The following is a 14,213-nucleotide window of genomic DNA, read 5'->3' as shown; positions in this document are numbered from 1 at the left end:
GGAGCGGGGGGGGGGGAGGGTATAGGGAACTTTTGGGATAGCATTTGAAATGTAAATAAAGAAAATATCTAATAAAAACATAAAAAATGTATTTAATGATATATGCCTATTACCCTTTCATTCACCCTCTTATTCCCACTAACCTCTCCTTTCCCAACCAGAGGCTTCCTTTGCAATGTCTGGTCTTGTGTCATTTGATATTGGGACTATGAATTTACAAATTCAAAGTAAATTACCTAGAATCTCAAAACTCAATAGCTCCTCATAAAGGGGTTTGAAAAATCCCATCTTAGTCACATCTCTATATTTAAGAAATTAAGAATGTGGGGCTGGAGAGATGGATCTGTGGGTAAGAGCACAGACTGCTCTTCCAGATGTCCTATGTTCAATTCCCAGCAACCACATGGTGGCTCACAATCATCGGTAATGCGATCTAATGCCATCTTCTGGTGTGTCATAAAGACATAAATTTTTTTCCTTTTTTTAAAAAAATTAGGTATTTTCTTTATTTATATTTCAAAAGTTATCCCCTTTCCTAGCTTCCCCTCTGAAAATCTCCTATCCTCTCTCCCCTACCCCTGCTCCCAACCCATCCACTCCTGCTTCCTGGCCCTGGCAGTCCCCTATACTAGGGCATAGAACCTTCACAGGACCAAGGGCCTCTCCTCCCATCCTCTGCTACATATACAGCTAGAGCCATGAGTCCCACTATGTGTTTTCTTTGATTGGTGGTTTAGTCCCAGGGAGCTCTGGAGATATTGGTTAGTTCATATATTGTTTTTCCTCCTATGGGGCTGCAAATCCCTTCAGCTCCTTGGATACTTTCTTTAGCTCCTTCATTGGGGACCCTGTGTTGCATCTAATGGATGGCTGTGAGCATCCACTTCTATATTTGTCGGAGAGAGTTATGTCAGGCTCCTGTCAGCAAACTCTTGTTGGCATCCACAATAGTGTCTGGGTTTGGTGGTTGTTTATGGGATGGATCCCCAGGTGGGGTAGGAAGACATACATCTTTAAAAAAAAAAGAAATTCAGAATATTTGATTTTTAAATTTTTATGTAGGGGCAGGAGAGATGGTTCAGTGCTTAAGAACACTGGATGCTTTTATAGAAGAACTGAGTTCAATTTCCAGGACTTATAGGCTCATAACTTTCTACCTCCAGTTCTCCGGCAGCTGACACCCTTTTTTTGGTATCCACAGGGATCAGGCATGTATGTGATGCATAGACATATGCAGAAATATACATACAGTAAGATAAAAATAAATAATATTTTTGCACAAAGAATTAAGTGTGGTAGAACATAACTGTTTTCCCAACACTGAGGAAGCAGAGGCAGGAGGATTATGAGTTTGAGGTTGGTCTGAGCTATATAGAGACTGTGTCTCAAAAATGTCCCCAAACCAAGTCACACAAAACCAAAAGTTCCACAAAAATGAAATGTTATAGTTTTTTGTTTGTTTGTTTGGTTTTCTAAGACAGGGTTTCTTTGTGTAGCCGTGTTTCCCTAGAACTAGCTATGTAGACCAGGCTGTTCTCAAACTCATAGAGATCTGTCTGCCTCTGCCTCTTGAGTGCTGGGGTTAAAGGTGGGTGCTACCACGGCAGAGCTAACGTTATAGTCTTAACTTTGATCTTTTTGTGGGACTGGGGATTGAACCTAGAGCCTTCTACAGAGTAGGCAAGCACTCTGTCACTGAGTTAATCCCCATTCTCCTTTTTACTTTTTATTTTGAGAGAGTCTCACTAACTTGCCTAGATCTGCTGAGTAACTCAGGCAGGTCTTGAATTTGTAATCTTCCTGATTCAGCCTGAGTATCCGGGATTACAGGTCTGTGTTATCAGGACTAGCGATCTTTTTTTTTTTTAATTGGATATTTTCTTTATTTACATTTCAAATGTTTTCTCCTTCCTAGGTCTCCCCTTCAGAAACCTCCGATTCCCTCCCGCCCCCCCCTCCTGCTTGTATGAGGGTGCTCCCCCACCCACCCACTCTTATCTTCCCGCCCTGGCTTTCCCCTACACTGGGGTACCGAACACCCTTAGACCCAAGGGCCGCTCTTCCTACTCATGTCCAACTAGGCCATCCTCTGCCACATACACAGCTGGAGCCATAGGTCCCTCCATGTGTACTCTTTAGTTGGTGGTCCAGTCCCTGGGAATTTGAGGGGGAGGTGTTCTGGCCTGTTGACACTGTTGCTCCCCACACAGGGCTGCAAACCTCCTCAGCTCCTTCAGTCCCTTCTCTAACTCCTCCATCGGGGACCCCACACTAAGTCCAATGGTAGGCTGTGAGCATCCACCTCTGTATTTGTCAGACTCTGGCAGTCTCTCAGGAGGCAGTTACATCAGGCTCCCATCAGTAAGCAGTTCCTGGCATCCACAATAGAATCCAGGTTTGGTGATTGTATATGGGATGGATCCCCAGGCGGGGCAGTCTCTGGATAGGCTTTCCTTTTGTCTCTGCTCTACACTTTGACTCCATATTTTCTCCTGTAAGTATTTTGCTCCCCCTTCTCAGAAGGACCGAAGTATCCACACTTTGGTCTTTCTTCTTGAGCTTCATATGCTCTGTGAATCGAATCTTGGGTATTCTGAACTTTTGGACTAATATCCACTTACCAGTGAGTACATACCATGTGTGTTCTTTTGTGACTGGGTTACCACACTCAGGATATTTTCTAGTTCCATCCATTTGTCTGTGAATTTCATGAAGTCATTGGTTTTAATAGCTGAGTAGTATTCTGTTGTGTAAATGTACCACATTTTCTGTATCCATTCCTCTGTTGAGGACATCTGGGTTCTTTCCAGCTTCTGGCTATTATAAATAGTAGAGCATGTATCCTTGTTACATGTTGGAGCATCTTCTGGTTATATGCCCAGGAGTGGTATTGCTGGGTCCTCAGGCAGTACTGTCTTAGTCAGGGTTTCTATTCCTGCACAAACATCATGACCAAAAATCAGTTGGGGAGGAAAGGGTTTATTCAGCTTACACTTTCCACATTGCTGTTGATCACCAAAGGATGCAGAACTGGAACTCAAGCAGGTCAGGAAGCAGGAGCTGATGCAGAGGCCATGGAGGGATGTTCTTTACTGGCTTGCCTCCTCTGGCTTGCTCATCCTGCTCTCTTATAGAACCCAAGACTACCAGCCCAATGATGGCACCACCCACAAGGGTCCCTCCCCCCTTCATCACTAATTGAGAAAATGCCCTACAGCTGGATCTCGTGGAGGCATTTCCCCAACTGAAGCTCCTTTCTCTGTGATAACTCCAGCCTGTGTCAAGTTGACACAAAACTAGCCAGTACAAGTACTATGTCCAATTTTCTGAGGAATGGCCAAACTGATTTCCAGAGTGGTTGTACAAGCTTGCAATCCCCCCAGCAACGGAGGAGTGTTCCTCTTTCTCCATATCCTCAACAGCATCTGCTGTCACCTGATTTTTTGATCTTANCCATTNTGACTGGTGTGAAGTGGAATCTCAGGGTTGTTTTGATTTGCATTTCCCTGATGGCAAAGGATGTTGAAAATTTCTTTAGATGCTTCTCAACCTTTCCCTCATTTTCCCCAGTTGAGAATTCTCTGTTTAGCTCTGTTCCCCATTTTTTATTAGGGTTATTTCGTTCTCTAGAATCTATCTCCTTGAGTTCTTTGTATGTATTGGTAATTAGCCCTCTATGAGATGCAGCATTGGTAAAGATCTTTTCCCAATTTGTGGGTTGCCGTTTTGTCCTATTGACAGTGTCCTTTGCATTACAGGAGCTTTGCAGTCTTATGAGGTCCCATTTGTTGATTGTTGATCTTAGAGCATAAGCCATTGGTATTCTGTTCAGGAACTTTCCCCCTGTGTCCATGTTTGAGGCTTTCCCCCACTTTCTTTTCTATTAGTTTCAGTGTATCTGGTTTTATGTGGAAGTCCTTGATCCACTTGGACTTGAACTTTGTACAGGGAGATAAGAATGGATCAATTTGCATTCTTCTACTTATTGACTGCCAGTTGAACCAGCACCATTTATTGAAAATGCTGTCATTTTTTTTCCACTGGATAGTTTTAGCTCCTTTGTCAAAGATCAAGTGACCATAGGCGTGTGGGTTCATTTCTGGGTCTTCAATTCTACTCCATTGCTCAACCTGCCTGTCTCTGTACCAATACTGTGCAGTTTTTATCACTATTGCTCTGTAGTACAGCTTGAGGTCAGGGATGGTGATTCCTGCAGAAGTTCTTTTATTGTTGAGACTAGTTTTCACTACCCTGGGTTTTTTTGTTATTCCAAATGAATTAGAGAATTGCTCTTTCTAACTCTATGGAAAATTGAGTTGGAATTTTGATGGGGATTGCATTGAATCTATAGACTGCTTTCAGCAAGATAGGCCTGGTGATCTTTACAGTATTTTCATATTTATATGTTATCTTCTTGTACCACTAAAAAATATAGGTATGTTTTGTTTTGTTTCGTTTTGTTTCGTTTTGTTTTGTTTTGAGATAAGGTTTCCTTATCACACATCTGATGTCCAGACACATACAGAGGCACAAAACCAAACCAAATAAACTAAACAAACAAAAACTAGTGACAACCTCCGCAAAACTACAAAGCTCCCCAAACCCCTAAATCCTTAAAAACAAATCCAAAAAATAATTTCTTTTAACACTTACTGTGTGTGTGTGTGTGTGTGTGTGTTCACAATGTGTGTCACAGCACATCTATGGCAATCAGAGGACAACAAGCTGCAGTTGTCTCTCTTTCCAACATGTTGTTAGGCTTGGGTGGGGGCAAGTACCTTTACTGAGCCATCTCCCCCACTCCTGTGTGGAATTCTGCTTCCAACTGTGTCTTTCAACTCCTCCACCTAGGGCTCAGTCTTAGGGAAATCAGTGTAGTTCAAGCTAAATAGGAGGTTAAGCTTGAGTTAAAGAGAGAACAGAGGAGACAGTGGAGCACGTATCTAGCTTTCATGAGGTTCTGGGTTCTACTGTGGCATTGAAAGAAAAAAAAAAAAAAAAAAAAGGAGAGATCTCTAGTTTTGGTTCTCAGCCTGGAAAGATTTCTGTGGTATAAAGTAAGTGGAGCAGCAGAAAGAGATGTGAGGCCATATTGGGGTTACATTTGACATTGGCCTGAGCTTGCTGTCCCACAGTGGAGTATTGGCTCTGGGAACCTGCTGGTAGAGTGCTCAGCTCCACCGATAGGAAGACATTATAAAGGAAATTCATCTTTAAAAACCATTACATTTATTGTTACCATTGTCACTATTATTGCTGTTATTAGTGTGTGTGCGCGCATATATGGGGCTAAACTTGTCATGGCGCACATGTGAAGGTCAGAGCACAATTGGAGGAAGTCAGTTCATTCCTTCTACCATGCGACTCCCAGGGCTCTAATCTAGGTTGTCAGGCTTGGTGGCAAGCGACAAGTGCCTTTACCTGCTGAACCAAGTAATCCAGCTTGTTACAGAACACCAGGCACCAAGAACTGACATCTTCCCGTGCTTTCTTATCTCCTCTTTCTGGTTTTTCTGAAAGGTAAAAAACCAGACTGTGAAAACGTTACTGAGACTAGCATGGGAGAAGCTGAACCAAGTCTTCTGATAAATCCTGAAGACATTGTCCCCAAAGAACCTGGAAGTTCAGAAGAGACTCTCCGGACAATCCAGAGACCAGGTGACAAAGTTTCTCACCAGTATAAGACAACGTCTTCTGAGATCAACGCTGTTGTTGGAGCTGTTCCCTCGATGTGTAAGCATGCCTCATCCCTTATGTGGTTAATCGATCTGCACATCTGGAAGGGCAGTGTTCCTAGTGTGTTCTTGCCTCGTTCCCAGTTGCTCTCTGCATTTGACTCTGGAGTTTCTCAAGGCCTTAAGTTTAACTGTGTATTGTAAGCACTCTGAGGTCTCACAGGTAAGTTTGACTGACCTCTTGACGATGGCCCAATTTCAAAAGCAGTTCTATATTAATAAAACGGAGACTCTCATGCATGAGAATGTTGAATACTTTCCTAAGCTCTACTTGGACTTCTGTCTTCAAGTATTATTCTCTTGTCTTAGCCCTCCATGTCCTTGGAACCAAGGTGAATCCTGCTGTGCTTGGCCACACTCCTCTTTTTATGCACTTTGGATTTTACGCGCAAGCACGTTGTTGTTTAGGCTAGCTACATGTCAAGGGGTCTGTGGCCAAGTGTGACTGATTGCTACTGTTCTACAGCTGGGGTTCAGGATGTCTTTTTTTCCCTCATTGATGACCTAGGTTACCCCATCTATGGCGTTCCAACCATTCGATCTGACATCCCTGCTCCCCGGATTCGTCGAGTCAGTGACATGAATAACTACGGCGACGAAGGCAATGCTTACTCTCTGCTGCACCCCTCCATCTTCTCCCAGAAAGGTGTATTTGAGAGAGACTTCTTCAAGACCAGGTCAAAGGAAGAGGTACAGAGACCACCTCAAACTTTGGACTTGGCAACCATGACCATTATTTTCGTGACCACTTTTGTTGCTGTTGTCTTTTATTTTGTTTTTTTGAGTCGGCATTCACTGCTTACCCTGCTCTGGCCTGGTACTCACTATGCAGCCCAGACTGGGCTACAGGGCTTGGTGGTTCTTCTGTCTCGGCTTCCCAAAGCATTGGGATTTTGGGCACGAACAAACATACTTGACTAGTGTCTTATTGATTTGATTTGTTTTGAGAATGAGCTTTGATAGGTAGCCCAGGCTGAATTTGAAGTCATGATCCTCTTGATTCCTCCTACTGAGTTCAGGGGTTTTGCTTCTAGTCTGATGCACAATGTTTATCATCATCATCATCATCATCATCATCATCATCATCAATCAATTTTATTATCATCTTGTGTAGTCCAGGCCGGCCTCTGAATCAGTTGCATAGCTGGGGCTGGTTTTGAACTTCTGATCCTCCCACCTCCACCTCCTGAGTGCAGGTATGTGCCTGGCACTTGTGCTGGAGATCAAATCCAGGGTTTGTGTATGGTAGGCAAGAGTTTTTTTTTTTTTTTTTTTTCTTCTTCTTCTTCTTCTTCTTCTTCTTTTTCTTGAACTTCTTCTTTTTTTTTTTTTTTTTTTTTGAGCTGGGCCGCAGCCCCAGCCCCAACCCCAGGCCATGACTATCAGTTTTGACTTTTTAGAATTATGGCTTTATTGGGGTCCATGAATATAGGATTCTTATTTATTTAAAGTTTTAGATTTATGTAATTACTTTATGTATGTGAGTACACGGTAGCTGTCTTGAGACATACCAGAAGAGGGCATCAGATCCCATTACAGATGGTTGTGAGCCACCATGTGGTTACTGGGAATTGAACTCAGCACCTCTGGAAGAGCAGTCAGTGCTCTTAACCACTGAACCATCTCTCCAGCCTGAATATAGGATTCTTGATGAATGATATTCAGTTTGGTTGTAATATACTTCAAAGTTTTTTTTTTCTTTTTCTTCCCTCGGTATATTATATGACCCCCCCCCCCCCTCAAACAGGGTCTCAGTATGTAGGCCAGGTAGGTCTTCAACTCAAGAACACCTTTCTGCCTCTGCCTCCCAAGTGATGACAAGCACAGACGACCACATCCACCTGCTTTTCTTCACTTAAATTTACTGAATTTGTATTTTGGGAGTTACATTTAAAAAAATATCATTTATTTATGCGTGTGTGTGTGTGTGTGTGTGTGTGTGTGTGTGTGTATGTGTGTGTGCACACGGGCCTATGTATTTTATGTATGCCTGAGTATGTGTGGATGTCAGAGGGCACCTTGAGGGAGTTGGTTCTCTCCTTCCAGTCTGTGGGATTAGAGAATCAAATTAAGGTCTTGGCAGCCAGCACCTTCTCACCTTTGTTTTGTTTTTAAAAATAAAAATAAATAAGGATGAGAAAAAGGTCTCACTCTACAGCACAGTCTTATCTCAAATTCACTAGGTAGCCCAGGCTGGCTTTGAACTTCAACATTCCTGCTTTAGCCTCCCAAGTGCTGGAGCTGCAGGAATGCACTCCCACAATGCCTGAAAAGTACTACAACTTTGATATCTACTAATTTCATATGTATGGGCACATATGCATATGTAAACACATGTACTTTTGTGGAGAACCAGTGACTGTCATATTAAATGTTAAAAGGCTTTTTTAAACATATATCTTATTTTATGTACTTAATTTTTAAAATACAAAGTTGAAAACATAAATCTTGGTCTGGACTTAAATTCATTGTTTCTAGATTTCAGATATATTAACTAACATTGGAGTCAAGCTTTCTGAGGAAGAATTTGAAAATGTATGGAATCTTGCTTCAAAAAAACACCAGCGAGGAGAAGTTTGTGTTGAAACTATCAGGAATGTTCTAGATGAGCTACTGCATGCAGACCTCTTCAAGTGTAAAACGGCCTTGTAATATTTTTGGGAACTTACACATTTAAGCAAAGCAGATTAAATCTATATTCATCTAAAATGTCCTGGTTTTACTGTTACGTTGGAACTCGGTCGTCACTTTGGTATAACTCTTATGTTTACTGTTACATTGGAACTCGGTCGTCACTTTTGTATAACTCCTATGCCTGTGGATATGACTTCATCTTGTAAATTCGAAAGCCTTGAAGAACTTGACGAGTGCTGTAGGAGCTTTCTGCTTCCCAGTGGTCAGAGCTTAGAGTGATGATGAAAGTTAGTAATGTTTGGCAGGCCTGAGAACTCCACCCATATTAGCCCTCCCTCCATCCCTCTGAAATTCTGTTGTTTTGTGATGCCAAGTTCTTACTATTTTGCCTCCAATGCTTTCTTACTGTATTTCAACTCTGATATGAAAAGATGGTTTCTTAGGGTGCCTTTGGTCTCCAGGGCTCCCAAGAAAGCAGGTTATTGAAAGGAGCAGGATGTAGGAAGTAGTCTTAAGATCCAACAATTGCACAATGGCCTCTAGCTTACTATTTTCTTACCATTTTTCACCTCTCTCTGCTTCCTGACTATAGATGCAATCTGAATGATTGCTGTTAATTCAAGACCACCCTGGGCTACATAAGTAACTTCCTGGCTAAGCCTAGGCTACCAAGTGAAACCCTGTTTCAAAAACAAAAACAGAAAAAAATATTTTGGAGAAATTTAAGAGCTACAGAAAAACCCACCGAAGTAATACCCAGCAGTGCACAGTGGTGTGTTGGAGTCTGCCCCTCACAGGTCACAGAGGTCAGGCATGAGCCTCTCTCTCCAGTACTGGATTGATTGGTAGCTTGTTATGAGATGTGGTGAGATCATTCTATTAAGTAAAACACCAGAGTCTGCCGCCTTCAGCCCTGCACCAGGAGTTAAGAATTTATCAGGTCACACACTGTGTATGTGTCTATTGCTCATCTGTCCATCCACCTGGTCATACATGTGTCAGAGCAAGTTGCCTGTATTGTGCTTCATAGCTCAATACAAAGAAAACAGGCCAATGGTACTGGTCTCTCCTCCTCTCTCCCTCTCACCCTCCCTCCCATCCTCCGTTCCTTCCTCCCTCTTCCTCCCGCTGGTTCTAACTCAGGACCTGTTGTACACCTAGACTGCCAGTGGCCACAGGACCACAACCCACAGCTCTCACTGTGGAAGTTCCAAAACTGGGAAGATTCTGGTGTATAAGTCAGAGTTCTCTAGAGCAACAACTTATACAATCTACCCATATATACAGAAAGAGGATTTATTGGAATGACTTACAGGCTGAAGTTCAACTAACCCAACAGTGACTGGCTAGGCACAGAAAGTCCAAGAATCCAGTGGTTGCTCGGTCCACAAGGCAGGACGTCTCAGCTGGTTTTCAGTGTTCATCCTATTTCAGCGAACACTTGAAATCCCGAAGAGTTAGGCTGTGATGTCAGGAAAGGAAAGGGCTTGCCAGCAAGGCAAGGGAGAACAGGCAAAGAACAAAGGCTTCCTTCCACCCCATTCTTACACAGACTTTCAACCGAAGGTGTGGCCTAGACTAAAGGTCTATCTTCCTGCCTCAAGATCTGGATGAAGGACACGTGTCATCTTACCTTAAAGGTCTGCATTAGAAGTGCATCTACCTATTTCAAATTATTTTTCAGATTATACTATAATTACATTATTTCTCCCTTTCCTTTCTTCCCTACGGTCTTTCGAATTTATGACCTCTTTCCCATTAGGTATTGTTACACGCACTTATGCATATTTGTAAATATAACCTGTTCAGTCTGTGTAATGTATGTTTTCAGGGGTGATGGACTGGTATTGGATAAACAGTTGGTGTGATCTTCCCTGGGGAGGTCTTTCCTTCTGCTGCGAGCATCTTAGTGGCCCATAGATTTTTTGTGTGGGATTCAAGACTTGTGGTCTTCCTTAGTATGTGTGTTGCTGTCCTTGTTCGGCTCATAATGAGCATAGGGCCTTAGTACTGGAAAAACTATCAGGTTGTTAAGAAAGTAATGCTAAAACATTGAACTGAAAGCCCATGATAGATCTTCCCATCATAAGGGGAGTAGAAGCTGGACAGAGAGGGAGCAGAATTTATGTATTCCGAGGACCTCAAAATTGTCCTCTGGATGACGATGCCATCGTAAACCCCCTGTCTAACTTTGATTAACTATCTCTACCTCTGTATATTTTAACCATACAAAACAATTCGTTATCTTTTGTTAATTTTGTTACTTAACAATTTTTATTCAGTTTGTTTTGAATTATAATTTGTCACAGGTGATAAAATGTACTAGTACATCCATATTTATCTACTAGACTATGGTTAAAAACCACAAAAACAAAATCTTCTGGCTGAAGAGAGACAGTTCATCCAATAGGGTGTGAGTTTGTAAACCTAGTGCCAGAGAGTGGGAGACAGGCAGAACTCTGGGGCTTATTGCCAACTTAATCAGTAAGCTTTAGGTCCCAGAAATGACTGCCTCAAAAATAGGATAGACAGTACTTGGGGAGCAGCAGCTGAGTTGACTGCTGGCTTCTACATGCATTTACATGTATGTTAGTTCTTTCCCTTCCTGCCGTGTCTCTTTCTTTCTCTCTCTCTCTCCCCCTCCTTCCCTTTCTGCCTCCCTTCTTCCGTCTCCTGCCCCCTTCAAAGCAAGGTATTATTCCGTAGTCTAGGGTGGCTTGGAACTCATCATGTACCCCAGGTTGGCCTTGACCTAAGAGGAATTCTCCTTCCTTAGCCCCTGGGGTGCTGAGATTATGGGCATGAACTACCATATTCAGTTCCCCTCATCCTTTTCATTAAAAAGTTATCAGGGCTGGCATGACACCCCGGTGGGTAAAGGTACTTGACATGCAAGGCTGGAGACTTGAGTTTAACCTCTGGAACATATGTAAAGGTGAAAGGGGAGAGCTCACCCCACAAGCTTGTACTCTGACCTCCGTATGTGGGCCATAGCATGTGAGGCATCCTACTACGCGCACACATAATAATACATTTTCAATGTTACTTCTTTCTGAATGTGGTTGCTGATACCCGTGATCTCAGCATTAAGAGACTGAAGCAGGTGGGCTGGAGAGATGGCTCAGCTCAATGGTTAAGAACACTGGCTGTTCTTCCAGAGGTCCTGAGTTCAGTTCCCAGCAATCACATGGTGGCTCACAACCATCTATAATGGGATTTATGGGATTTGATGCCCTCTTCTGGCATGCAGGTGTATATGCAGGTAAAGTACTCAAACATATAAAGTAAATAAATCGAGAGAGAGAGAGAGAGAGAGAGAGAGAGAGAGAGAGAGAGAGAGAGAGAGAGAGAGAGAGAGAGAGAGAGAGAGAGAGCAGGAAGTCAGGAAGACTGAGTCCAAGGCAAACCTGGGCTGAATAGAGATCCTGTCTCAACTAAACAGCATAAGGTGAAGGAAACCCTTCCCATCCCCTCCCTCTTTTTTTCCACTCACAAGAGTGTTTAATTGTACATAACATGCTATCAAAACTTACTAAGGAATAATATTAAAGTCTAATATCTAGTGAGAGCTTGTCTGTAGCTTTCCTTAATGTCTTTAGCTGACTGAAGCTGCCGCCATCCCCACCCTCTTTCCTTCCCTCATTTTCTTTCTTCTTTCCCCCTTTCTTCCTCCTTCACCTCTTCTTCTTTCCTCTTTTCTTTTCCTTTCTGAGAACTGATTTTATATAGTCCAGGCTGGCCTTGAACTTGTTAGGTAGTGAGGATGGCCTTGAACTCCTAGCTCTCCTGTTTGAGTCTCTTGGAATTGCAGGTGTATGCCACACTCCTTCCGTCTTTCTTTGACCGTCTCGTTATAAACTTGGGCTTGGCCTCAAAATCATGATCCTCCTCCCTCAGCCTCATGAGGGTGCTTCCTTGCCAGACTCCCATGTTGAGTCTGACTAAATCTGGACAACCTATAATGAGCTGGTGGTACTGCCTGAGATAGGATATACCTAGTGTTTTAACTAGAACTTACGGTTAGGTTGTACCTGGTACTATGGAGTTCAAATTCACCAGGGAAGACCAAAGACTCGCTTTAGATTGTAATTTGCTGATTTTTTTTGTTTTTGTTTTTTTTTTAAAATTTAAACTGCAGTTGACCTTAGTTTCCATGGCTGGATTTGGAACTAGGGCCCAGCTGCAAGGGGGAGAGACTTTTTTTTTTTAAATATTTTATTTATTTATTTTATGTAAGTACACTGCAGCTGTCATCAGACACCCCAGAAGAGGGCATCAGATTTCCTTACAGATGGTTGTGAGCCACCATGTGGTTGCTGGGATTTGAACTCGGGACCTTCAGAAGAGCAGTCGGGTGCTCTTACCCACTGAGTCATCTCACCAGCCCGAGACTTTTAAAGGTAGGTAACAATCACTATTCCTGTGGGATTTACAGCTATGTGAGGAACTGCCTCACTTCCCCTACACACAGTAATAAATAGAGTTTACAGAAACTAGAGCGAGAGGTTAATCATTTCATAACTGTTTTACAATTTTTTGGGGGGGGGGCAGGCAAGGAGTCAGAGTTGCTAGGAGCTTGACTTTTAGAAAGTTAGAATGGGTGCCTAGCACAAAACGGAGTTTTCCTCACCCATCATATTGGCAGTGCCTGGAAGCCCCTTCTGTTTGTCAAAGACCTGTTTGTTGTTAGCGCCTGGCAGATTTCTGGCCATAAATCTCTCCACGCCTCCCTGCATCGTCTTTATTAATGCCCTATGCATTGAAACTTTCTAGTTTATCTTTAGTCAAGGTCAGTATCTTTGTTCTTGGCTGATGTCTAATGCGTGCAGGTGCAAACTTGAAGAAGCAGCCTTTGACTTGTGAACCCAGCTGACATGAGCTGTAACCATCTTTGACCAGGGCTTGGTGAAGAGACAATGACCTGATGGAAATCGACCTCAGGGCACGCTTGGAGTACTGATGTGAGACACTCGCTCTGACTGCATACTTAGGCGGTGACAAGGTACAGAGTCCTGGGAATGTGAATGTCTTGTGTCTCATGCTTTTTGCCTTTGAATTAATAAAGAATAGAAAGCCACAATTTCAATCAAGCTTCATGCCTCCAATGGTTTCTAACTCATCATTTACTTATTTTTCTGCTATTTGCTGCAATGACCCACCCTTTCCAAACTATATTTATTCTGATACATAGTGCTGATTTCTTGATTTTAATTGCTGCCAATCATAGTCCCCAGCATGGCACATTCTGCCAGCACCATGCTTCACTCATTCTAACTGCAGAACATTAATAATTTTGGTTCACCAATCAGACCCCTCCTGGGAGCAAACTGGGAACATTGGATAAGAATGATGAATCTGCTATTCCCCGTGTTTCTGACCTTGTAAAGACATTTAACCTTAAAAGCTGTGACCTTTCAAAATGGAGAGAACTCAAGGTTTAATCAATTTAAAAGTTTTGGTGTTTAGAATAGGGAACATAATACCCATGGAAGGAGTTACAGAGACAAAGTTTGGAACTAAGTCGAAAGGATGGACCATCCAGAGACTACCCCACCCAGGGATCCATCCTATAATCAGCCACCAAACCCAGACACTATTGCACATGCCAGCAAGATTTTGCTGAAAGGACCCTGATATAGCTCTCTCGTGTGAGGCCATGCCAGTGCATGGCAAATACAGAAGTGGATGCTCACAGTCAGCTATTGGATGGAACACAGGGCCCCCAGTGGAGGACCTAGAGAATAACCAAGGAGCTGAAGGGGTCTGCAACCCTATAGGTGGAACAACAATATGAACTAACCAGTACCCCCAGAGCTCGTGTCTCTAGCTGCATATGTAGCAGAA

The 14,213-nt window shown here is 42.8% G+C and overlaps 1 protein-coding gene across 1 annotated transcript in view; it reads left to right on the top strand.

Annotated features, from left to right (window-relative positions):
- Window positions 1-8,440, top strand: part of Efhb (EF-hand domain family member B) — a 60,461-nt gene extending 52,021 nt beyond the window's left edge. The window contains exons 11-13 of the mRNA XM_021218347.1: window positions 5,521-5,733; window positions 6,244-6,425; window positions 8,214-8,440. Of these exons, the coding sequence (XP_021074006.1) occupies window positions 5,521-5,733; window positions 6,244-6,425; window positions 8,214-8,387 (569 nt within the window). The 3' untranslated portion in view covers window positions 8,388-8,440. The remainder of the gene's footprint in view (window positions 1-5,520; window positions 5,734-6,243; window positions 6,426-8,213) is intronic.
- The last annotated feature ends 5,773 nt before the right edge of the window (window positions 8,441-14,213 follow it).

The sequence above is a fragment of the Mus pahari genome, chromosome 18 (genome assembly GCF_900095145.1).
Source record: "Mus pahari chromosome 18, PAHARI_EIJ_v1.1, whole genome shotgun sequence".
In the NCBI taxonomy this organism is placed as follows: Eukaryota; Metazoa; Chordata; class Mammalia; order Rodentia; family Muridae; genus Mus; species Mus pahari.
The sequence above is the reverse complement of the archived record's forward strand: the minus strand, read 5'-3'. Positions and strand labels throughout refer to the sequence as shown.